At 49.8% G+C, this 25,087-nt stretch overlaps 1 protein-coding gene across 4 annotated transcripts in view; it reads left to right on the forward strand.

The window, feature by feature from the left end:
* The first annotated feature begins 846 nt into the window (after positions 1-846).
* The window catches only part of CAMSAP2 (calmodulin regulated spectrin associated protein family member 2), a 97,148-nt gene continuing 72,907 nt past the window's right edge, over positions 847-25,087 (forward strand). For all 4 annotated transcript variants that reach the window (XM_068986389.1, XM_068986391.1, XM_068986388.1 and 1 more), the window contains exons 1-2: positions 847-985; positions 21,891-22,150. In XM_068986389.1, coding sequence (XP_068842490.1) covers positions 847-985; positions 21,891-22,150 — 399 coding nt within the window. The remainder of the gene's footprint in view (positions 986-21,890; positions 22,151-25,087) is intronic.

Consider the following 25,087-nt stretch of genomic DNA (forward strand, 5'->3'; position numbering starts at 1 on the left):
ATAAACATCAGCTCTCTGTGCCTCAGCACAGTGTCGCGAAAGCCCGAAAGCCCCAGCGAGGCCCGCATCCCCGCTTCCTCCCCCGCGCGCCGGCAGGGCCAGCGGCCGCCGCGCGCCGGGCCCGGACGCCTGGACGCGCACTCGCGAGGCCCGCCGCGCGGCCGCGCCCACCGCGCATGCTCCGCGGGTCTCCGGGACCCCGCCGGGCGGCGGGCGGGGCGGGCTGCGCGAGGGCGCATGCGCAGGCGGCGCCGCCGCGCGGTCCCAGTGCGGCAGCCGGAAAAAACCGCAGCGGCGGCGGCTGAGGCGGCGAGCGCGCGGGCGGCCGCAGGCGGAGCGCGGGCCGGGGCTGGCCGGGCGGGGCCCGAGCGGCGGGCTGACGGCGTCCGCGCGGCGGCGGAGGGCGAGCGCGACGAGGGGCGACTGCCGGCGCCGGCGCCGCAGGGACTTGGACGTTCTCGGCTCCGTCGGCGCCGGGCGGGGGCCGCCCGAGTCCCCCGACCGCGTCTCCCCGGCGAGGCCGCGGGGCTCCGGCCGGCGGGGCGCCCCTCGGCGGGCCGCGCGCGGAGGGCGGCGCGATGGCTGGACGGCCCCCGCGACGTGACCGCTGAGGACGCCCCCGCCGCGCCCGGGCCCGGCCGCGCCGAGACAAAGGGGAGGCGCCCGCACGCGCGTTCGCGGGAGGCTCGCGGGGCGGCCGGACGCGGCGTCGCCTCGCCCCGGGCCGGGCGCGCGGGGCCTGCCCGATGCTCTGAGCGGCCCGGGGACTCCGGCCGGGACCCCGACCCCCCCGGCCCCGCCGGCCGCGCCATGTGAAGGGTGGGCCGGCGCCCGGAGCGCGTGAGGATGGGGGATGCCGCGGACCCCCGGGACGGGAGGAGGACGTTCATTGTTCCGGCCATCAAGCCCTTCGACCACTACGACTTCTCCAGGGCCAAAATCGCCTGCAATCTGGCCTGGCTGGTGGCCAAGGCCTTCGGGACAGGTAGGCGGTGGCCGCCCGGTGCCTCCCTCCCCCGCAGCTGCGCGCATCCCGGTTTTGTTTCCGTCCTCTGGTCCCCCCCCCTCCTCGCCTGGCTCGGCGCACTGGCTCGGGGACGCGATGGGCGATGCGAGGAGGAGAAGGGGGGGGTAACGCCGGCTTGCTCTTCGGTCAAGAGCCTCCGGTTTGGGCAGGTGGGATGCGCCAGATTTTTTATTGGACAGCAGAAGTGGATGTTTGCTGTTTTTTGTGTTCCCCCCGCCCCCCTCCAGTGACCAATTTTGTCACGTTTTTACACGGGGTGGTTTTCATTTGTGGTGTTTTCCTCATTGTGCTGCGTTCATTTCCCCCGCAGTCATAGCTGTGATTACAGCGCCGAGAAATCCGAGTTGGTTTCGTTATTATTGGAAGGAGGTGGCTGGCACACAGACGACATTGATTCTGACATTTGTAACCATGGCTGCGAGTCAGGCTCCGTGGGCTGTACGGTGGCCCCCGGCCGAGTGCAGGTTTTTAGTTTTTGTGGTCCTTTTTTAAGCCTGTGTCCTCCCGTACACGGTCCAGGCTCTGTTAGACCAGTTATTTAAACCCAGTATTTAGCTTGCTGACTGTCACGTACTGTTTTCATTTCGTGTTCAGGCACATTCCTTTTTCCAACCATTTTGGCTTCATAAATTAAAAGAAACAACAACTCCCTACTGTGGGATTAAAAAAAATTTTTTTTTTAATAGAAGAGTTTTTTGAGGGCATGTGCTGTTGACACAAACTGTATAGCACAGTGGAAGTTAGACACTCCCACCTTAACTCAGTCTTCGCAAAATAACAGGAAAAGGGCCTCCTGTGCGATTCCTTGACTGGTGCTTTAGCAGCCCCTGTTGAGGAGCTCTGACAGCTTTAGCGTTTCACTCGGAGAGTTTTCCATGAAGGTGGTGTCCTCTGATAGCTTTGATTCATTCTGTAAGATTTCTGTGCCCTAGTTAATAAATTTTGGATACGTAAAATATCTTTTGAAAAGTTCCTTAGTATTTACAGACTTTTCTCCAGATGTTAAATACAGGGTTTTTTTTGTTGTTGTTTTGTTTTTGAGGGTAAGAGGATGGCTTATTTCCAGTTTTAGGACCATGAAAATATGTGGGTAAATGGTTTAATTCATTCTTAACTGTTCAAACATACACAGCTGAATACATACACAGGTGACTAGCAGGACTGCGTATTTAGTTAGCAAATGAATCTCAGCGTTTAGAAAATTATTTGAATTAGTTTTGAGGGAAACTTCACCTTACTGGGATTTGATGTTTATGACAGCTTTTGTTTTATTTGAATTCTCATGCTTTGTATTGAAGTAGAAAGATGTGAAAGGTTTTAAAACTGGCATCAGGAGTAAATATAGTCAAAAATTTACTTTGAAGTAATTTAGATCTTAGAGATTTTGTTGAAACTGAATGTGTGGAGCAGCACCTGGGAGGAAACACAACGTGTTAGAGTATTGTTGTTTCCTGAAGCTAATACCCATTTAGAGGAGAAATGGAAGCTATTTAAGTACTTAGAAAAGATGGAATAAGAGAAATTTATATTTCCACCTCTGGAAAAGCAGTGTGTACAAAATGGAATGCAGAGGGGATAGCAAAAGGTTTTCTTTCCTCCTGAAACTGAGAAGAATCTTGTAGTGCAGATGGCCATGTTGCGCTGGATTCGTGAGGATTCCTGACCAGAAAGAGGCCTGCTCTCTGGGCACATGTCGGGCAGGTGTACTAGATTCTGGACCTCTTGAGGAGCAGGCGTTGAACCTGCTTGGAGGAGAAGAGAAGAGGAAGAAGCAGAGCACCGTGGAATGTGTTGTGTGCGGGAGACCTGCGAGACGCTGTGCGTTCTGTTGCGCGCTCAGGGCCCACAGCAGCTCTGATGTAGGTAGCCTGCTCCTCATCTAAAAATGCAAGGTCCCCAGTGCAGAGAGGTTAAACAGCTTCCCCACGGTCACACTTTGAATACGGGCAGACATGAGCTTTGACTTGAGTGTCTGACTCTAAAGGGTTGGGTGTGGGTGGAGCAGGCACGCCTCTTCTGGGTCTGACGCTTCAAACACACTGCTCTGTTAGTCCCACAGCATCCCTCTGGAAGGATAGTGCCCTCACTTCACAGATGAGGGAACAAGCTCAGACCCGTTCGCCCGAGAGTAAGCATCTGGCGGGTCCTGCAAGTCTTTCCTCCTTCCGCCACTCTGCAGAATAAGCCTCTTATCTGCCAGGTGTGCAAAATGTCCGTATAGTACATGTTAAAAGTCTTTTTTGCTTATTTGTTTTCTTTAAATAACGGCAGATATTACTCTTAGATGGTTTAGATGAATGACGTTGGCACTTATATTTGTCTTGGCAGCGATTGGCATGGATAAAAGTCAGATTCAACATGGAATGAAAAACAAGCTTAAAAAACCATAAGAAAGTCACTTGCTGCTGCTGCTAAGTCCCATCAGTCGTGTCCGACTCTGTGCAACCCTCTAGACGGAAGCCCACCAGGCTCCTCTGTCCCTGAGATTCTCCAGGCAATAATACTGGAGTGGGTTGCCATTTCCTTCTCCAATGCAAAAGTCACTTAGTAAGGAGAAATTAGTGTATTATTATGAAGGTTATGTATGTACATTTTGTTTATTCTTATTCAGCAGTCTTTCAAAGTATAAACATATGGGATGAGTAGAAAAAAGGTAAGGTTTCATTTCTTTGGATGTAAATTTTCTGCATTTGCTGCAGACACTGTTTTATGACAGGTGTTAGCAGATAGCATATTTCAGAGGTATTGCCTAGTGGTATTCAGTGAATCATTCAGAACACTAGCTCCTTTTAAGTTATGGCTTATGAACATCCCTTCTTTAATGATGGCATGTAGGATTCTCAGGTGCTGATTTAGTCTTTTCCTGTGAGAAACTTTACCTTTTGACATACTAACTTTTAGAACTATATATTGGAAAACTCATTTAAGATGATAGTTGGAAATCAATTGTGGGCATAGTATGAAGTTGTTGAACTTAGCACTGGCATTGTGATACCTAGAGAGCAGATGGAGTATTTACTTAATTCGAGCTTGGAATCATATTCTTTTTCTTTACACTGAAAATGTTCCAGATAACCCAAATCTTAATAGTTTATTTTGTGGGAGGAGGCAGATACAGCTTCAATCAAATGAAGAACAAGTTTGTTTAGGTGAATTTTATTCAGTGAGCGGGTTAGATGCTTACTTTAAGCAAACTGCAGAAGGAAAAGTTGAACTGTGCTGTGTCTGGTGTATCTGAATAGCTTCACCCATCTATGCAGCGGTATAACTTTGCTTTAAGTTTGCAAAGTTCTCACATTTGGAGTTCTTTTTTCTTGGTCGTGTAACCTGGGCAATGGCAGTGAAAATGCCACTTCTTTACCCTAACACTGGACCACCAGGGAATTGCCAGCGTTTGTTCTTCACGTAGAACTTAAGACCCCCTTCCTGGTGTCGCTTTATCATTTCAACCTTATCAACTGTCTTCCTCCCTTTCGCACCATGCAGTATGTGGTGTGAACTACTGAGTGTATATAGCAGAGCATAAAATCGTCTGCTAATGTGTGTGTGTGCTAAGTCACTTCAGTCGTGTCCAGCGCTTTGTGACCCCGCGGACTGCAGCCCACCAGGCTCCTTTGTCTGTGGGGTTCTCCAGGCAGGATGCTGGAATGGGCTGCCATGCCCTCTCCTGACCCAGGGCTTGAACCTGGATCTCTTACGTCTCTTACGCTGAAGGCCAAGCTCCTCACCACTGATGCCGCCTGGGGGCCCATCTGCTACTATCAGTTCAGTCCAGCCGCTCAGTCGTGTCCAGCTTTCTGCGACCCCATGGACTGCAGCACGCCAGGCCTCCCTGTCCATCACCAACTCCCAGAGTTTACTCAAACTCATATCCCTTGAGTCAGTGATGCCATCCAACCATCTCATCCTCTGTTGTCCCCTTCTCCTCCCGGCTTCAATCTTTCCCAGCATCAGGATCTTTTCTAATGAGTCACTTCTTCACATCAGGTGGCCAAAGTATTGCAGCTTCAGCATCAGTCCTTCCAATGAATATTCAGAACTGATTTCCTTTAGGATTGACTGGTTTGATCTCCTTGCAGTCCAAGGGACTCTCAAGAGTCTTCTCCAACACCACGGTTCAAATGCATCAATTCTGCGCTCAGCTTTGTTTATGGTCCAAATCTCACATCCACACATGACTACTGGAAAAATCATAGCTTTGGCTAGATGGACCTTTCTTGGCAAAGCAATGTCTCTGCTTTTTAATATGCCATTTATCTGCTATTTTATTTAATATGCTTTTTTATCTGATACTATAAATACTCCTTATTATGTTTCTTTGTATATCTCAATACATTTTGTCAAAATCCTGCATGAGACCTGACTCTCATGCACGTGTGAAGTTGTGATCTCAGTGGCCAGCACTGTGGTGAAGGGAGCCTGGAGCAGAGAGGCCGGTTTGGGAAGTTCTCGAAGGAGTCTGGGCATGAGGTCGTGAGAGCTGAGGTGGCAGCATGGAAACGCCGGTGATGTTCATGGAGTTCTCCCCGTGTGTCAGCCTCTTTCTGTGTTCCTTCTCATTTTGGTCCTCATAACAGCCTTGAGAGGTGGAAGCTGTGCAGGGCCGCTGATGAGGACATGAGGCCCAGGGGCTCAGCGCCTCGCCCCACACCACCCAGCGTACGGCTGTGCGTTCTGCGTCTGTGTTCAGCTGCCCTCTTCACCACTGTCCTGTGTGCCCACTGTTCCGGTTAATCCAGGAGTCGGATTAACGGAAAAGAGGCAAAGGTAGAAAAAACACTGCCGAGACCTAGTCCCTGGTGTTTCTAAAGGGCTGGATTTGGGAGGCCTGGGTGGGGGGCGCGGTCACCTGAAGTTGCAAGGAGAACGGGTTACTTGAGCTTTGCTGTCGGTGTCTGGAGTGGCCAGTGGGAAGGGGAAATCACCTTTGTTCTGGGGAACCTTGAACTTCATGTGTTGGCCAAACATGTCATCTGAGGAATCCAATAAGGTAGGCAGCTGTGAATGTGGGTATGGAGGAGGGCTGGCCAGGTGAGGCTAACAGAATAGCAGTTTGGGAATCTTCTGTGTGTGAAGTGTCGTTGAACTGGGAAGGAGATGAGACATAGAGGGAGAGAGGATTTGAGACAGAATCTAGGGTAGCGAACACTGAGAATTGTTTCGGAAGAGGCTGAAGAAGAGAAGTCAGAATAAGAGCAATCCGAGTTAGGAGGAGAGTTAAGAAAGTGTAAAAACACTGAGGCCCTGGAAGGGGAACGTTTCCAGTGGGTGGTCTTCTTAGCTGGGCCAGAGGCTGCAGGTGTGTGAGCCGGGCCTGTCTGCTGAGAGCTTGTGCTGTCGTGCAGAGGTGTGGTCAGTGTGTGACCATCGCAGAGTTCAGGCGAAACCCTGGAGCTGCGGAGCTGGCCAGGGCCCTGGGGAAGGGGAGGCGCTGGGGACGCCGTGGAGGGCGCTGGCTTTCTCAGCAGTCTGTGAAGAAAGCCGGGGCAGTGGAGATGGTGGGGGCGGGGAGGGAGGCGGGCCGACTGGAGAGTAGGCACGGCAGGCGGAGCCCATGGTGTGTGTGCAGGTAGGGAGCCCGGAGCTGGGTGTGTCAGCTGAGCTTGCAGGAGGCCTCTGTGCTGAGTGCAGGAGATCTAGCTTGAAAGGTGAGCTGGGCTTGCTTGAGGGGCCACGCTAAGGAATGTGGTGTTTAATTAGTAGATGAGTAAATTATCCTAGGCACATTAGATTTCTTTTAGAAAGCCACTATAATTTATTGAACACATACTTTGTGTCAGATATAGTTTTGAGCATTTTATATGCATAATTTTTTTTAATTCTGAGAACGACCCTACTAAGTAGATACTATATTTCTTCATCTGCAACTGTGAGGCAGGGCCCCCTGCTGCAGCACGGCTGTCTGGATCCTTGTTGTGGGAAGCAGCTTGTGGGCCATAGGAGTTCAGCAGCACCCACTCCCAGCTCGTTCCTTCAAACTACTTTCTCGCTCTGAAATGGGGAGTGTGAGCTAATTTTTAAGTACTTTAGGCTCTTGAAGTAAAATATATCTGAAATGACATTTGTCCTCAGGAAAGGAAAGTTTCAAAGCAGATGGTTTCATTTTTTTCTGCTGGCATTTTACCGCTTCTTTCAAGATTCTCTTTCAGCTTCTTGTTTTCCATTCTCTCTCCCTTTTTTTTAAATGACATTCAAATTATGAGATTGCTGACTTGTAAATTTTTCTCTGATTGGTGCATTTTGTAGAATTTTGTATTGTAACAGATTCTGAAACAGCAGAACTATCTTTTTTTTTTTTTAAAGCTGTCTGCCTCCCCCCCCACCCCGCCTTTTTTTTAAATTGGTTTTAGAGGGCTTGACTGTAAGTCCTTGAAATTTTACTTTTGACACCTCATATTATTTGAAGAGGTGAGACAGGCATAGATTCACGAGTCCAGAGGTACAGAAGGTGGATTTAGTGGGAAGTCGCCTAGACACAGAGAAGGAAAGATGATATTGTGGGGAGTGTTAAGAGTGATTTTTTTTTTTTTAAACTCAGGAATGGCCCCTACTCCAGGGTCCTCTCATGTCCCACACAGGCCAGGGCTCTTCCCAGCATCACAGAAAGTGCTCCGCTCTTCTCTTACACCCTTCTCTCTCTTTAAATAGACAAAGCTGCTCAATGATAGGAGATCTCAGATATATATATCAACAGTAAACTTCCATGTACTCTTCACCCAACCTCCACAGTCAACAGCTCATGGCCAGCCTTGGTTTCTCTGTCCCCTTGCGCGTTATTTGGAGCAAATCCCTGCCATCCAGCCATCCCACCAGTAAACGCACGAGTGTCTCCGAAAGCCGGGGCCCCCTTTCTCTCACTGACGTTTAGCTGCCTGGCAGTGCCGCGTTGGCCCCCGCTATGCGCGGAGCGCCTGGCAGAGCTCCTGTGCTCGCCGCAGGCCTCAGCGCTGCCTGCTTCATGCGCGGTGCCCATAGTGGGTGTCCATCCCAGCCTCCCAGCTCACGGCCCCAGTGTCCTGTGTGTGTCTCTGTCTGTGTCTGTTTCTCTTTACAGCTAGGCTCACCTGCACCGGTTTTCTAGATCCCGTATACATGCGTCACGGTGCGGCGTTTTCTCTTTCTGACCCTTCACTCTGTGGGAGGGCCTCTAGGTCCACCCATGTCTCTGCAAGGACACAACCTCATTCCTTTCTGTGGCTGAGTAGTACTCCCTGGGATATACGTGCCACGTCTTCTTGATCCGTTCCCCTGTCGACGGACATCTGGGCTGCGTCTGTGTCTTGGCCGTCGTGAGGGGTGCGGCCGTGCGCGCTGGGCCGCGTGTGTCGTCTGCTGTGGAGGGGCTCCCTGCTCACACGCGACTGCAGCCTCGCCATCGTCTCGCACGCCTCGTCACCGCTCATGCTTTCGCCTCCTTTGTCTCCCAGTTCATTTGTCCCAGTTCCGTCTTTGCCCTTTGCTCTCTCTCTCTCTGGAGCAGGAAATGGCAACCCTCTCCAGTACTCTTGCCTGGAGAATCCCTTGGACAGAGGAGCCGGGTGGTCTACAGTCCATGGGGTCGCAAGAGTCAGATACAACTGAGCGACTGACACGCACGCATCTCTCTCTTCCCTTTTTTTTTTGGCCCCCTGTGTTTCTTATATACTGACAGCTAAATTAAACGGATTCATGTTTGATTTTTTTCTTATATACTGACAGCTAAATTAAACGGATTCATGTTTGATTTTTTTCTTATATACTGACAGCTAAATTAAACGGATTCATGTTTGATTTTTTTTTTTTTGCATACTTCATAGGTTTTTGTACTTCCACCAGGAGGCACTTAATCTCTCATTATTTCTCTTTCTGTCATGACTTCTTCATTTGTTACTTGGAATATTCTTCCCTGAATTAAGTGTCTGGCTACCCTGGGGGGGAATGTCTTCGATGAGCCCTAGCCTCCAGGTGCACTGCCAGGCACCCACCCCAAAGGTCATGGAGCAGAAAAGCTCACAAACCAGATCAAAGTGCTTATATCACATGGTTTGTTAAATCAGTTTACAGTGAGAAGCGAGGGGAGAGGTGGGGTGGGTTGACACATGTAGGACAGAGTGGACCCCCTGCCCTCCGTCCTGAGCTTTGCCCATCGCTTTCTGCTGTAGCAGCCTCACCTAGGGATGGTGTGGTCACAGCAGTCGGAGCCGAGGTTGGAACACAGAGGCCCACAGTGACGCAGGCCACACGCTCGCTCCATCAGGGAGGCAAGGGACAGCATGCCTGCCGCAGCTTCCCCGTGCGCCAGGCGTGTCGGGAAGCCTGCTGCATCGGCGTGGGCCTCAGGCTTCTGGGGCAGAGGATGCCTGGGCCAGAGTGAGCATCACCAACGGCGGCTCGCTTAGGCATTCAGACTGTGAGGCGTTCATGTGTATGTAGCGTTCATTGCCTGTTGTTTGCTTAGTCTCATGCATATTGAATTATCATAAATATTTATGGAATTCCAGCTGAGCTATTTAAAATCCTAAAAGACGGTGCTGTTAAAGTACTGCACTGAGTATGTCAGCAAACTTGGAAAACTCATCAGTGGCCACAGGACTGGAGAAGGTCAGTTTTCATTTTAGTCCCAAAGAAGGGCACTGCCAAAGAATGTTCATAGGATGGTACAGTTGCACTCATTTCACATGCTAGCACACTCAAAATCCTTCAAGCTAGGCTTCAGCAGTACCTGAGCCAAGAACTTCGAAATGTACAAGCTGGGTTTAGAACAGACAGAGGAACCAGAAATCAAATTGGCAACATCCGTTGGATCATGGAGAAAGCAAGGGAGTTCCAGAAAAACATCTGCTTCATTGAAAATTCTTAAAGAGTTGGGAATACCACACCACCTTACCTGCCTCCTGAGAAGCCTGTATGTGGATCAAGAAGCAACAGAACCAGACGTGGAACAACTGACTGGTTCCAAGTTGGGAGAGGAGGACGTCAGGGCTGTATACTGTCACCCTGCTTATTTAACTTAGATGCAGAGTACATCATGCGAAATGCCATGCTGGATGAATCACGAGCTGAAGTCAAGATTGCTGGGAGAAATATCAAAAACGTCAGATACTCAGATGATACCATCTTAATGGCAAAAAGCGAAGAGGAACGAAAGACCCTCTTGATGAAGGTGAAAGAGGAAAGTGAGAAAGCTGGCTTAAAACTCAACATTTAAAAAACTTAAGATCGTGGCATATGGTCCCATCACTTCATGGCAAATAGCAGAGGAAGAAGTGGAAACAGTGACAGCCTTTATTTTCTTGGACTTCAAAATCACTGTGGATGGTGACTGCAGCCATGAAATTAAAAAAGACACTTGCTCCTTGGAAGGGAAGCTATGACAAACCTAGACAGCATATTAAAAAGCAGAGACGTCACTTTGCTGACTAAGATCTGTGTACTTCAAAGCTATAGTTTTTCCAGTGGTCATGTACGGATGTGAGAGTTGGACTGTGAAGAAGGCTGAGCACTGAACAATTGATGCTTTTGAACTGTGGTGTTGGAGAAGACTCTTGAGAGTCCCTTCGACAGCAAGGAGATCCAACCAGTCCATCCTAAAGGAAATCAGTCCTGAATATTCATTGGAAGGACTGATGCTAAAGCTTAAGTGCAATGCTTTGACCACCTGATGCGAAGAGCTAACTCATTGGAAAAGACCCTCATGCTGGGAAAAAGTGAAGGCAGAAGAGGGCGGCAGAGGGATGAGATGGTTGGATGGCATCACTGACTCGATGGGCATGAATTTGATCAAACTCTGGGAGGTAGTGAAGGACAGGGAAGCCTAGTGTGCTTCAGTCCACAGGGTCGGAAAGCACTGGACACGACCGAGCGAGTGAACAACAACATTGCCTTTCCGCGTACGTCCACTGCTCACCACTTACCTTTACGCGATACATTCCTGGAGTTCTGTCTGTGGCTAACAGGCTTTTCATTTCCTAGTAGTTACCTATACTTCAGATATCTTTAAAGTTTTCGCATCTATCTTAACAAATGTATGCATTTTTTAGTAGAACTGAGTAGTCTTTAAAGTAAAAGTGCATCTTCTAAGGTAGAGGAGAGGCAGGGTAACTGCTCGGTTCTTGCCATTTACTGAGGAGAAATTGGGCCAAAGTGATGGGTCAGTGGCCCCTGAGAATCTGGAAGGGAGTGAAGAGTAGGGAGAAAGAACACTTTGAGCTGTGGCGACCGGGTTGTCAGAGGCTGTGCAGGGGACAGGAGCGTGGTCCCGAGGCTGCGTGGCCAGCAGGGGCCCTGCGCGATCCAGGGATGCAGGCAGGCCTGGGCCACGTTCCTGGGGGTCAGAGGAAGGCGCTGGATCCTTGCAGAAGTTGGACATCATCGAAAGCCCTGAGGCTCGGTGTGGTGTGTCACCTGGTCAAGTCTGCCCACGGGAAAGAAGCAGACCCTGACTACAGAAGAGAGTGGCTTGGAGCAGGGCGAGAGTGACATTGCAGAGACAGATGTGGGAGAGAACGGACGCCGAGTGCGAAAGACTGACCTTCCCAACCGGCGTAGTTCAGACGAAGGGTCCTGAGAGCGGGACTGGAGGTGTGTGTTGGGACTGTGGGAGGGGAGGGCCTTGTGTTGGGCGTGGTGACGGGTCTGACCTGGGGCCTGAGGGACAGGGAGGCGCCGGTGATGACACCCAGGCCCCAGGCTTGTGCACTTGGAAGGAGCTGTGGATCTGCGATGTGAGGAACACGGAGAGAAGACTGATTTGGGGCGCTTGGAGGTCTCATGACTTTCCTCAGCGTAATTTCAAATGTCTAGAAATAGTAGGAGCTCCCCAACACCCGTCCCCAGAGTTACCAGTTGTGGACATGCTGTCCCATTTGTTCTGTGATTCTTTCCCTTTTCCCTGACACAAGCACACGTGTGTGTATGCATATATACATATATATAATATTTTCTGAACTGTTTGAGAATGAATTAGAGACACTGTCTCCTCCACCCCTAAATGCTTCAGGCTGTCTCCTAAGATGAACAGTAAGTCTCAGACAATCTGAAAATTTTAAGAATCGGGAAATTTAGCTTGCCATTGTCTCAGTGTCCTTTGCTGCTGCTTTCTTCTCTGCCCAGAGCCGCCCGGGACCGTGCGCCATGTCTAACTGGCTTGTCTCTGTCAGCTCTGTAACCCGGCTGGCTTGTCAGTCTGTCCTTGTTTTCATGATGCTGGCGTGGTGAAGCCTGCCACCCCGCCGTGTGCGGGGCTGGGCGTCAGGGCCCTGCCTTGGGTGCTGTCTCTTCGCACGAGGAGGCTGGTCCCCGCAGGGCGGCCCCCGCCCCCTGGTCCTCTGACCCCCGTGACGGGGTCTGGCCGCTGGCAGGGTCCCAGCAGGAGCCCCTAGGCAGTAAGAAGAACCAGTGCACAGAGCCCTGCCCCGGACAGGAGCAGTGGAGGCCCGGGGGCTGAGGCGCTTCCCTGCACCCCTCCCGGCACCTGCTGCCAGCCCGTCGTCTTTGGCTTTCTTCCCTCTTGTTCTCCGACGTCTCCTCTCTTGTCCCTCCCTCCCTCCCCGCACCCCCTCCACTGCCCCTTCTCTCCTCCCTGTCTCTCTGGTGGCAGGTGCACCTTGGTGCCCCCTGCCTTCCTGGGGGCCTGGCCCAGGACACCCAGGAGGCACCCGAGGGGAACCACCGGGCAGTCCCGCCCTCTGGTCCCCCACCCTCTGGCCTCCCAGGATGGGACGGCTAGGGGTGGGGGAGACGTGGGAAGTCCCAGCTCTCAGCACCCCTGGCATGTCTGAGCCTGCAGTGTCTGTTTGTTTCCTTTACTAAAGTGTGTTTTTATCTTAGAAAAACTGTAGGCCACTTATTTTACAGAAGGTCCCTCGATGTGGATCTGTCAAACGTGTCTCCATGACAGAGTCAAGTCCCGCAAGTCAGGCAGGGTGACCGCAGAAGCGGCGCTGTGTTTCCAGTGGGTCGTGTCAGAGGCACACGATGTGCATTCAGTTGGTGAGGTGGACTTTAATCTCTCTCTTTAAAAAAAAACTATTTCTTTTTGATCGCGCTGGGTCTTTGTTGCTGCCTGTGGGCGCTCTAGTCACGGTGCTTCCCTCGTGGAGCCCGGGCTCTCGTTGCACGAGCCTCAGTAGCTGTAGTGTGCGGGCTCAGTGCTTGTGTCTCGAGGGCCCTGGAGCGTGCAGGCGTCAGGAGCTGTGCAGGGCTTAGTGGTTCCTCCTCAGCGTGTGGAATCTTCCCGGACCAGGGGTCGACCCGTGTCCCCTGCATTGGCAAGTGGGTTCTTATCCACTGTGCCACCAGGCAACTCCAGATTTTGACCTCTTGCTTCAGGTGGTATCTGCTACTTTTCTCCACTGTGAGATTATTATTTTCCATTTTTAATTAAGAAGCAATTTGCGGGGAGATAATTTGAAACATCCTGTCCATCAAACTTCGGCCCACTGACTTAGCACCCACAACGGCTCTTGCTTGAGTCGGTTATTACCCCGTTTACTGTGTCCCAGTTTCAGTTGGTATTCTGCTGCAAGGAAGAGTTTTCCCTTCTTTTTCTTTCGCACACTTATTTATTTGCTTACATCAGGATGGACATTCTCGTTCATTCAAGCGGGTTATAATCGCTTGTTGTCATTATTTATTTGATGTTCAGATTGTCTTAGGTTTGGCTGATTGGAGTCTCCTTCCAGTGGAGTCCTGTGAGCTGACACGGCCCCCTGTTGGCTCTGACACTTCCTGGCATGCACATGCACGTATTCTTAGCTGAGCGTGTGCTTTGCTGGTCCAGCTCGGGAGGAAGCAGCCACTTCTTGAGGAGTCCTGGTTGCTTTCGTGGGAGGGTCTTGGAGACCAGGATGGAGGTGCGCTCTGGCAGCTGCTGGGGCTCAGCAGACGTGACCTGCGGCTCAGGTGCTCTGTCGCTGTCAGAGGCGCGTGGCAGTTGCCGTGTGCTCACGCTGACTCTTCCTATCGGAGGCCGGCTCCACCTTCCGCTCGCCCTGTGCGTTACTGCCCCTGCCACCCAGGAACCTGGCTCTGGGCTTGGGGTTGAGGTTCCCCAGCGTCCTGGAGGCTGGTGAGGATCTGCAGCTCGGAAAAGGGCTTTGTGTCTCTCAGGGCAGCGGGAGGGGTGGGCTGGGGACTTCACACCTGGGGTGCAGCGTGCTGTGCTCCGGGCGCCCTTCTGGGTGCTGATGCCGAGGATGGGGAAGGGCCCGCTCTCCTGGAGGCTGTGGTGTGGAGGGAATAGCTGACCCGGATATCGTGGGACAGCAGTCACGAGAACAGGATGACCGACGGGAAGAGGGGTCTGGGGATGGTGGCTCACAGCTCCCACGGGAGGATGAGGGCTGACTGGGCCTTGTGGAGCCCAGAGACTCAGTGTCTGTGGCACACTGGCCGGCCCGGAGGGGCAGAGGGTGAGGTCCAGAGCCGGGGAGGCAGACACCTGACACACGTGGGCAGTGGGGGACGGCCTGAACTCGGGGAGAGGATAACTGCACTCAGGGACCCCCATCAAGTAAGACAGGGCTCCAGAGCGCCAGCGTGGCAGCACTCTGCCATGCTGCTTCCCGCTGCTGGTGAATTAGGCTAACTGGAAACCACTCAGGTTTTGAGAGGGAATGCTGCTGCAGAAGTCAGGTGGCCTAGAGGGAATTCTCAGGGCTTTCAAAGCAGATAGGAGGAGTAAATTGGGATTGCTAGTGCAGAATCTGGGACTTGAGGGGAAATTTGAAATCTGTGCATATCTTTAGAACAAGGCCAATGACTAAAATTTTACACAGTAACGTTTCCAACCATCAGATGTCCATTGCGTGCACCGGGCACTGAGCTGCTGCGGTGTGAGTTGTGGGAATAAGAGGCCTGGGCCTGGGTGAGTCCCTCCTTGTCAACAGTGGGTTTAGGAACTGTCCGTCATTTTGACAGGCAGACTCTTTGTAACTTAATCTTTGATTACTGGTACTAGGATTTTTTTTTCTTTAAGGTTACTGATCATTTTTGTGTCTTTTGGTTGATGTAGAGTTCAAGCTCTAGGGTTTACTTTCACTTGGAGTTTTTGATACTCAACAGATCCTGTCTTAGTAATTGTCTTAGACACAGTTTTTAGATTCGGAAATTAAGGCAGCATTCCCCTGGCTGAGTAGTGACATTTCTGAAATGCACTCCCCTCATACCGTTACTGGTGCTGACTCAGCTCTGTGGGGAAGGCCCCTGAACAAGACTGTTGCTGTGCTCTCTGCCCGTGCCTAAGCCTCTCAGGTGGTTGTGAGTTTCAAAGCTTTGCTCTAGCCAGGGTTTATTTATAGTAACATGAGCGTGGTAGGTTCTTGCTTCAGTCCTGGTACACGAGAAAAACTTGTCTCTTCTCCGTTGCAATTCTGGGAGTGGAGTTTCAGTTTTCTCAAGTATTAATGTCTTATCTTCTTGTACTCTGGAGATGAGGGAGAGGGTGAAACTTCTTACCTTTGATTTTGCCTATTTATTTTCTAATATGCAGTTTCAGTTCATTTGATTTAAAAAGTGATACAACTCCAGACGGTTGTTTTGAAGAACGACAGTTTTGTACTGTTTGCAAAATGATAGACATTTTTGACATTGTCTTTTCAGCATATGCAGTTCTTGAAGTCTTGTTCTTAAAAGGGACCTACTTTACCATACTCAGTACGCAGTTTTGCATTCTTTAAGGATGGAATGATCTGTTTTTGTCATATTCTTAAAACATTCTGAGACTTGCTATGGCTCCTTTCCCTTTTCCTTGCATTGAAATTTTTTGAAACTTACACTGTCATAACTTAGACTTGTGGGTACATCACAGCACAATGAAAATAGCCCCTAAGCTGTCCTCTTCCACCTTCCAGTTTCGTGATCCTGGCAGACCATCGTTATTTTTGAATCTGTTTAGCTACATGGTTTAGAGTTAAGACTCTGTATTTATCAGCACAATACCTGTCTTGAGTTCCTTATATGTAGAACAGGGACAAGAGAATTGTTCATATTGAAGACAGGATGCGTGCACACTGCTTGCACAGAAAAGCCCTTAGTGAGCATCAGTTCAGTTCAGTTCAGTCGCTCAGTCATGTCCGACTCTTTGCAACCCCATGAATCGCAGCACGCCAGGCCACCCTGTCCATCACCAACTCCCAGAGTTCACTCAGACTCACGTCCATCGAGTCAGTGATGCCATCCAGCTATCTCATCTTCTGTCGTCCCCTTCTCCTCCTGCCCCCATTCCCTGCCAGCATCAGGGTCTTTTCAAATGAGTCAACTCTTCTCATGAAGTGGCCAACGTACTGGAGTTTCAGCTTTAGCATCATTCCTTCCAATGAACACCCAGAACTGATCTCTTTCAGAATGGACTGGTTGGATCTCCTTGCAGTCCAAGGGACTCTCAAGAGTCTTCTCCAACACCACAGTTCAAAAGCATCAATTCTTCGGCTCTCAGCTTTCTTCACAGTCCAACTCTCACATCCATATATGACCACTGGAAAAACCATAGCCTTGGCTAGACAGACCTTTGTTGGCAAAGTAATGTCTCTGCTTTTCAATATGCTGTCTAGGTTGATCATAACTTTCCTTCCAAGGAGTAAGCGTCTTTTAATTTCATGGCTGCAGTCACCATCTGCAGTGATTTTGGAGCCCTGTTTCCCCATCTATTTGCCATGAAGTGATGGGACCGGATGCCATGATCTTCATTTTCTGAATGTTGAGCTTTAAGCCAACTTTTTCACTCTCCTCTTTCACGTTCATCAAGGGGCTTTTTAGCTCCTCTTCACTTTCTGCCATAAGGGTGGTATCATCCGCATATCTGAGGTTATTGATATTTCTCCCAGCAATCTTGATTCCAGCTTGTGTTTCTTCCAGCCCAGCGTTTCTCATGATGTACTCTGCATATAAGTTAAATAAGCAGGGTGACAATATACAGCCTTGACGTACTCCTTTTCCCGTTTGGAACCAGTCTGTTGTTCATGTCCAGTTCTAACTGTTGCTTCCTGACCTGCATATAGGTTTCTCAAGAGGCAGGTCAGGTGGTCTGGTATGCCCATCTCTTGCAGAATTTTCCACAGTTTATTCTGATCCACACCTTCAAAGGCTTTGGCATAGTCAATAAAGCAGAAATCGATGTTTTTCTGGAACTCTCTTGCTGTTTCCATGATCCAGCGGATGTTGGCAATTTGATCTCTGGTTCCTCTGCCTTTTCTAAAACCAGCTTGAACATCTGGAAGTGCACAGTTCACATATTGCTGAAGCCTGGCTTGGAGAATTTTGAGCATTACTTTACTAGCGTCTGAGATGAGTGCAATTGTGCAGTAATTTGAGCTTTCTTTGGCATTGCCTTTCTTTGGGGTTGGAATGAAAACTGGCCTTTTCCAGTCCTGTGGCCACTGCTGAGTTTTCCATATGTGCTGGCATATTGAGTGCAGCACTTTCACAGCATCACCTTTCAGGATTTGAAATAGCTCAACTGGAATTCCGTCACCTCTGCTAGCTTTGTTCGTAGTGATGCTTTCTAAGGCCCACTTGACTTCACATTCCAGGATGTCTGGCTCTAGATGAATGATCACACCATCATGATTATCCGGGTCATGAAGATCTTTTTTGTACAGTTCTTCTGTGTATTCTTGCCACCTCTTCTTAATATCTTCTGCTTCTGTTAGGTCCCTACCATTTCTGTCCTTTATCGAGCCCATCTTTGCATGAAATGTTCCCTTGGTATCCCTAATTTTCTTGAAGAGATCTCTAATCTTTCTCATTCTGTTGTTATTAACACAGTCCTAATATTAATGTGTATATTGTCTGGTTTGACAGTTTTACCAAGTTGTGATAAAGCTCATGGGTGGGGAAGGATGTGAACGCAGTGTGTAGATGTGATTGGATGTACAGTGTGGTGGAAAGTTTGTAGGCTGATGACAAGCAGTCAGTTTGTACAACTGGCGTTTGGGTACCAAGTCACCTGTGATGTTCACTTTTCATTGTTGTAGGAAAAAAGCCTGTCATGTATACATTTTATAATTATCTTAAAATCAAATGATTTCACTTTAAAATTTGTTCTACTAGTAGCTTCCGCTTAGTTCCTGGGATACAAGAATTTAAATGGACACTGACCCTGCATTCTGTAGTTTATGACAAAGCTTACCATCACCCTGCGGAGTCTGTCAGGTTTAAGGCTGGCTCACAGCTGGTTAATGCGGCTCTGAAGGAAGGGAAGAATTTTCAATTATTAAATGAGGATGATATTTTTAGATGTCTCCAAAATCCCAAATTGGTCCAGCTACTCCTGACCTCTTTCCACAGTCCAGTATCCCCAGTTGCCTTTCGCATATTTCCACTTGGGTATTTTTGCTGTTGTTCCAAGCTCAGCATGTCTGGAGCTAAAGTCACAGTCCTGCTTCTGCGGCAGATGCTTCCTTGGTCTCCCTCCCGCTGTTGGTGGCGTGCCTCTTGCCTTGATCACCTCTGGGCGCCGTCTGACCCCTTCTCGCTGCTTTGTGCCTGGGCCCTCAGGGTTGTCCCTGTCCTTCCCTTCCTGTTGGCATCGCTGCCCTGCCTCCTTCCCACGTCATTTCCTGGTCTCCGCAGCCTCACCGTCAGTACTGAATACTAGATGAACTGTCCCCAGACATCAGTCATAATGGGCCACTTTCCTCCTGTAAAACTGTCGGCAGATCCTTCAGTTCAGATCAGTTGCTCAGTCGTGTCCGACTCTTTGCAACCCCATAGACTGCAGCATGCCAGGCCTCCCTGTCCATCACCAGCTCCCGGAGTTCACTCAGACTCATGTCCATCTAGTCGGTGATGCCATCCAACCGTCTCATCCTCTGTCATCCCCTTCTCCTCCCGCCTTCAGTTTTTCCCAACATCACCGTCTTTTCCAGTGAGTCAGCTCTTTGCATCAGGTGGCCAAAGTATTGGAGTTTCAGCTTCAGCATCAGTCCTTCCAGTGAATAGTCAAGGCTGATATCCTTTAGGATGGACTAGTTGGATCTCCTTGCAGTCCAAGGGACTGCAAGTCCAAGAAGTCTCAAGAAGTCCAAGTCTCAAGAGTCTTCTCCAACACCACAGTTGAAAAGCATCAGTTCTTTGGCACTCAGCTTTCTCTATAGTCCAACTCTCACATCCATACATGACTACTGGAAAAACCGTAGCTTTGACTAGACGGACCTTTGTTGGCAAAGTAATGTCTCTGCTTTTTAATATGCATTGGAGAAGGAAATGGCAACCCACTCCAGTGTTCTTGCCTGGAGAATCCCAGGGGCAGGGGAACCTGGTGGGCTGCCGTCTGTGCGGTCACACAGGGTTGGACACGACTGAAGTGACTTAGCAGCAGCAGCATCTAGGTTGGTCATAACTTTTATTCCAAGGAGTAAGCGTCTTTTAATTTCATGGCTGCAGTCACCATCTGCAGTGATTTTGGAGCCCCCCAAAATAAAGTCTGACACTGTTTCCACTGTTTCCCCATCTATTTCATATGAAGTGATGGGACCGGATGCCATGATCTTTGTTATCTGAATGTTGAGCTTTAAGCCAACTTTTTCACTCTCCTCTTTCACTTTCATCAAGAGGCTCTTTAGGCTCTTTCTGCCATAAGGGTGGTGTCATCTGCATATCTGAGGTTATTGATATTTCTCCCAGCAATCTTGATTCCAGCTTGTGCTTCTTCCAGCCCAGCGTTTCTCATGATGTACTCTGTATATAAGTTAAATAAACAGGGTGACAGTATACAGCCTTGACGTACTCCTTTTCCTATTTGGAACCAGTCTGTTGTTCCATGTCCAGTTCTAACTGTTGCTTCCTGACCTGCATACAGGTTTCTCAAGAGGCAGGTCAGGTGGTCTGGTATTCCCATCTCTTGAAGAATTTTCCACAGTTTTTTATGATCCACACAGTCAGAGGCTTTGCAGTAGTCATTAAAGCAGAAATAGATGTTTTTCTGGAACTCTCTTGCTTTTTCCATGATCCAGCGGATGTTGGCAATTTGATTTCTGGTTCCTCTGCCTTTTCTAAAACCAGCTTGAACATCTGGAAGTTCACGGTTTATATACTGTTGAAGCCTGGCTTGGAGAATTTTGAGCATTACTTTACTAGCATGTGAGATGAGTGCAGTTGTGCGGTAGTTTGAGCATTCTTTGGCATTGCGTTTCTTTGGGATTGGAATGAAAACTGGCCTTTTCCAGTCCTGTGGCCACTGCTGAGTTTTCCAAATGTGCTGGCATATTGAGTGCAGCACTTTCACAGCATCATCTTTCAGGATTTGAAACAGCTCAACTGGAATTCCATCACCTCCACTAGCTTTTCTCGTAGTGATGCTTCCTAAGACCTACTTGACTTCACATTCCAGGAAGTCTAGCTATAGGTGAGTGATCACACCATCAGGATTATGTGGGTTGTGAAGATCTTTTCTGTACAGTTGTTCTATGTATTCTTGCCACCTCTTCTTAATAACTTCTGCTTCTGTTGGGTCCATACCATTTCTGTCCTCCTACTGGAACCCTTTCTCTGCCCGAGTTGTTGGGTCTTCTGTCTTCCTCTTCCCCCTCCTGTTTAGAGACCCTCTTTACTCTCTCTGATTGCAGTTTCTGCTTGCTCTTCCTCTCCTGTTTTTCTGGATGCAGTTGGGTCAGCCTGCCGTGGTGCCTGCTGCTTTGAACTTGAAGCACACACTTGGTCTCTCTCATTTTGTGCTGGGTCGTTTGTTGCTTAAACCGTTGTCTCCAGTTTTCGAATTGACAAATTTGATCTGTCTAGACCATTTGTAGATTATTAGGTCCTTGGGCATAGGGATTATTTCTAAATCCTTGAATTCCCCAGAACCCGTACTGGTATGTAAAATGAACATGCAGTAATTATAATACTGTTAGTTGATGAAGATATTTTTCTAAATGATTGGACTTTGCCAACGCTTTAAGGTAGAATTGCTACAGAGTATACCATTGCTGGTGAATATGCTCTTTGGACTTCTGTTCACGCCGTGACATTCCTGAGCTTACAGTGAAGCTGCCTCTTCACGAAGCTCCTGAAGTCGGCAGTGAGTGGCCGTGAACCCTGACTCTCCAGAGAAGGCGGACGAGGCCTGGCTGGCGGCTGCCTGGGTCCTGTGACTGAAGCTCCACCTGAACCTGCTGCTCAGATGCCCGCCTTTCCGGGGGCGGGGCGGGGGGGGGGGCGCCGACGCTCGTTCTCGCCGGGCCTTCTTCCCGGGGAGTAGCCTGGCCTCCAGAGAGATGCCCAGAGACTGGTCCCATTGCTCAGCTGCCCGTCTGTCTCCCTGGGGCAGATCGGTCAGGCACCCAGGAGGGCTTCAGTGGGGTCGGACGGAGGTGGTTGGGGGTGGTGTAGTAACAGGGTTTTCTGGCGTTCGGGATGTTTGAGGGTGGTTCTCCTTGAACCTCAGCTCTAACTGGCCCTCAACAGGCCAAGCAGGGCGGGAGAGGCCAGCGTGGGGAGGCAAGGGGACAGTGGACGGTGGGCACACGATGTTACACTCTCAGCTGTCGAGGCCTGGGGTCCCTGAAGTGACTGTCAGCCGCCTTTCCTGGTTGGCCGCTTGGATGGGAGAGGATTCAGACACGGGCTTTGGGGAATCTTGCCCTCGTCCTGCGTGTCCGAGTGCTCATGTGGGAGCGCTTTCCCCCGAGGTGCTGGGCTCAGGAGGCGTTTCTCCCTGATTATTCGCGGTGGCTTTCGTGATGTTCTCGGACATCATCTTCTGTCAAGGAAAGTTCTCTCTCTTTCTCATTCCAGACTGTCTGCAGTGGTCAAATAAATCATCTGTTCATTAAAGGGTTATTGTTGTTTCTAAAAGAAATCTTTTACGATATAAGTGATGCTATTAAATAAACTGTGTTTCTTTTATACAAATCTTGTAAGAACGTTTCCCCCTTAATCTTTGTAGAGAACGTGCCAGAGGAGCTCCGAGAGCCGTTCTACACGGACCAGTATGACCAGGAGCACATCAAGCCGCCCGTGGTCGGCCTGCTGCTCTCCGCCGAGCTGTATTGCCGCGCCGGGAGCCTCATCCTCAGGAGCGATGCTGCGAAGCCCCTGTTGGGCCATGACGCCGTCATCCAGGCCTTAGCTCAGAAGGGCCTCTATGTCACCGACCAAGAGAAGCTGGTGACAGAGCGAGACCTACACAAGAAGCCCATCCAGATGGTGCGTCTCCCACGGCCGTGCCGACGGCATGTGACGTGTGTGCGTCTGAGCGTGAAGTGTGTTACCCAGCAGAGGGACCTAGGCTTTACAGTTGCACTGTCATCTCTGCCTGGAGTTTAAAAATTATCTTTTTCCTCATAAACCTCATTTTCAAATTGAAGATTTGTGTTTTTTTAAGAATTGAAGTATGATTGATTTACAGTGTTGTATTTCAGGGGTATAGCAAAGAGATCACTAAAGTGATTTTTTTTTTTTTTTCAGTTTAAAAGCTTACTTTTTTCCATCCCAGAGACTTTAAGAGATGTAAGGGGTCCTTGTCTTCTTAGGGAAGTGATGGGAGTTGTGAGTGTTCGTTTATCTGCGTGAATGACCTCTTGGTCGATTTCTGTGTGCTCGGTATTTGAGTTTATTTAACAACCGCGAACGCATTCTCGTGGAGAACACGCAGGGCGGGGCTGGGTGCTGGCCTGGGCCAAGCAGGCATGCCCTTCCTCCCCGCAGCTCCAGGGACACCAAGTGCTGGGTTCCCCGTGTCCGGCGTCAGTCTGTGGTACCGCTGGAACTCACGTTTACAAGATCCTGGGTGTCGAGAACGGTACTGGAACAGTGACTCATTCGCACATTGGGGTAGATCAGGCTCTCGTATGAGACTGGGTGTCTTCCTTGGAGGAGAGGAGAGGGGCGTGTGTGGAAGAGTATATGAAATTACGAGACTGAAGAAGGATGAGGGAAAATCAGTTTACCAAATAGAGCTCTAGAAGAGCTGATTGACCTACCTCTGCTTTCTGCCTGTTTTCCTTCTTTAAAACAACCTATTTTTATTATTTTCAAGAAATGAAGAATAACATCTCGAGAAAACTTTAGTTAATGAATTTAGTAATAGATTTATTAAACTGCAGAATCATTGAGGAAAACTAACAATGTTTCTTGTCAGATAGGAGATTTTGGCCTTCTGTTGACGGCTGCAGGTTCACCTCACGGTTCCCTCTGAGGTTTGCACGCCTGCATGGCGCCCATGAGCAGCTTGCAGGCCCCAGGGCTGAGCAGAACTCCGCTCAGGGGCCCCGCAGCGGCTCCCCGTCCGTGCTCTCGAGTCTGCGCTGGGTGGACACTCCTGCTCTGCCTGCTTTTGCTTCCACTGCTCAGGCCAAGGGGATGTTTACAGAGCATGTCCATGGTGCTGAGTCTGCATCTGCGTTTGCCCAGTGCCAATTCTTTCAGGGACCAGTGGTACACGTCACATGACCTGCTCATCCTCAGAGAAGGTTATCTATTTTAGGTCCTCTCTAATAAGAATGAAACAGACTTGCCACGCTTCCTTCATTATTTTTCCTAGTGGGGCTTGTGTGTGTGAAGGTGCAGGTTTGGTAGACTTCTCTTTGCTTTCCCATCAGGCTACTTTCACTCTGCATTGATCTTGCTAGTAAATCTGGCTCCAGGAATTGAGGGCTTCCCTGGTGGCTCCGTTGATAAAGAATCCGCTTGCATTGCAGGAGACCCCAGTTTGATTCCTGGGTCGGGAAGATCAGCTGGAGAAGGGATAGGCTACCCACTCCAGTATTCCTGGGATTCCTTTGTGGCTCAGCTGGTAAAGAATCCACCTGCAATGTGGGAGACCTGGGTTCAATCCCTGGAGAAGGGAAAGGCTACCCAGTCCAGTATTCTGGCCTGGAGAGTTCCATGGACTATATAGTCCATGGGGTCAAAGAGAGTCAGACACGACCAAGCAGCTTTCACTTCACTTTGGCTTTCCAGGAGCTGAGGGTAAGGAATGTGATGTCGAGGGTGTGGTGCTGCTTCTCTGGGTCTGGCTTCTGTCTGTGGGCCTCAGACACTCAGGCTGGACCACATCGTCTCCCCCTGCTGTGTCACACCTGCTGGCCCGTGCTCTCACTGTACACTTTCAGTCTTTCTTACAACTTGACGTAAGGTTTTCCAGTTGCTATGAAGTTTTGATTGATGATATTGTACTGTTACTATATTTCTAAAACCTGTGTGAGAAAATTTCTCGAGTACTAGTAAAAACTTTGTTTCTTGAGAAATCACTCGTTTTGGTTTTAGGCTAGTGAGAGTCCTTCCGTGTCCTGCATTTTGAGCAGTGCGGTGAAAACTAGTGTCTTAACTGCACCGGCTGCGCTGGCCCCACCACGCCTCCCGCCTCCCAGCTATCTTGGTTGGAGCCTTATTTCTGCCGCCGCCTCGCAGCCTCTGGGGAAATACGCGGGGGCAGCAGAAGCGCCACTGTGAGGCTGAGGCGGGCTCGCTAAACAGAGGTGATCAGCTTGGGCTGGGTAGGGGTTGAAGGAAATGCCTTTTTTCTTTTTTTCAGGCAAAAGTGAGAATGCCTGTTGGGGATCTCTCCTCTCCATCCAAGTGCACTTAAAGAGAGATTGTGGGAGTACAGCCTGCAAAATATGCTCTTCTGTATTTACATCAATGGAAAAGTATTGTCAGGAAGCGTGTTTGTCAGTAGTTAGGATGTATGTTAGCCGTTATTCAGCACATAGTTGTAGTCTGTAAGGTTGGCGGAAGGGCTGAACTGGGACGTGTGCGTGCCTGGCCCACGTCCGTGAGCAGGCCCAGATGCAGCACGTGCATAGTCGCCGGGTGGGAGGCACAGGCTCTGAGGCCTGACGTCGTTGATCCAGTCGGCGTTAAACCCACGGCGACTTGTGCGCCCTGGAGCCGCAGTGTGTCCTAACCCAAGTCAGGTCACCTCTTGGGCTCTCTGTCCACACAAGTACTGGTACGTAGGAGGACTTGGAATCTGAGGGACTTCTGGCAAGTGGAGCCAGATGGGACTTGTAGCTTTTGAACTTTACTCTGCAACAAAATGAAGTTGCATGTGTACTGCATTTGATATCATCAGGTTGGGCTGATGGATTTGATCTGTGTCATAAAATCTTAAATTCTATGAATTTCATAAATGATGCTGTG

The sequence above is a fragment of the Capricornis sumatraensis genome, chromosome 14 (assembly GCF_032405125.1).
Source record: "Capricornis sumatraensis isolate serow.1 chromosome 14, serow.2, whole genome shotgun sequence".
NCBI classification, from domain to species: domain Eukaryota; kingdom Metazoa; phylum Chordata; class Mammalia; order Artiodactyla; family Bovidae; genus Capricornis; species Capricornis sumatraensis.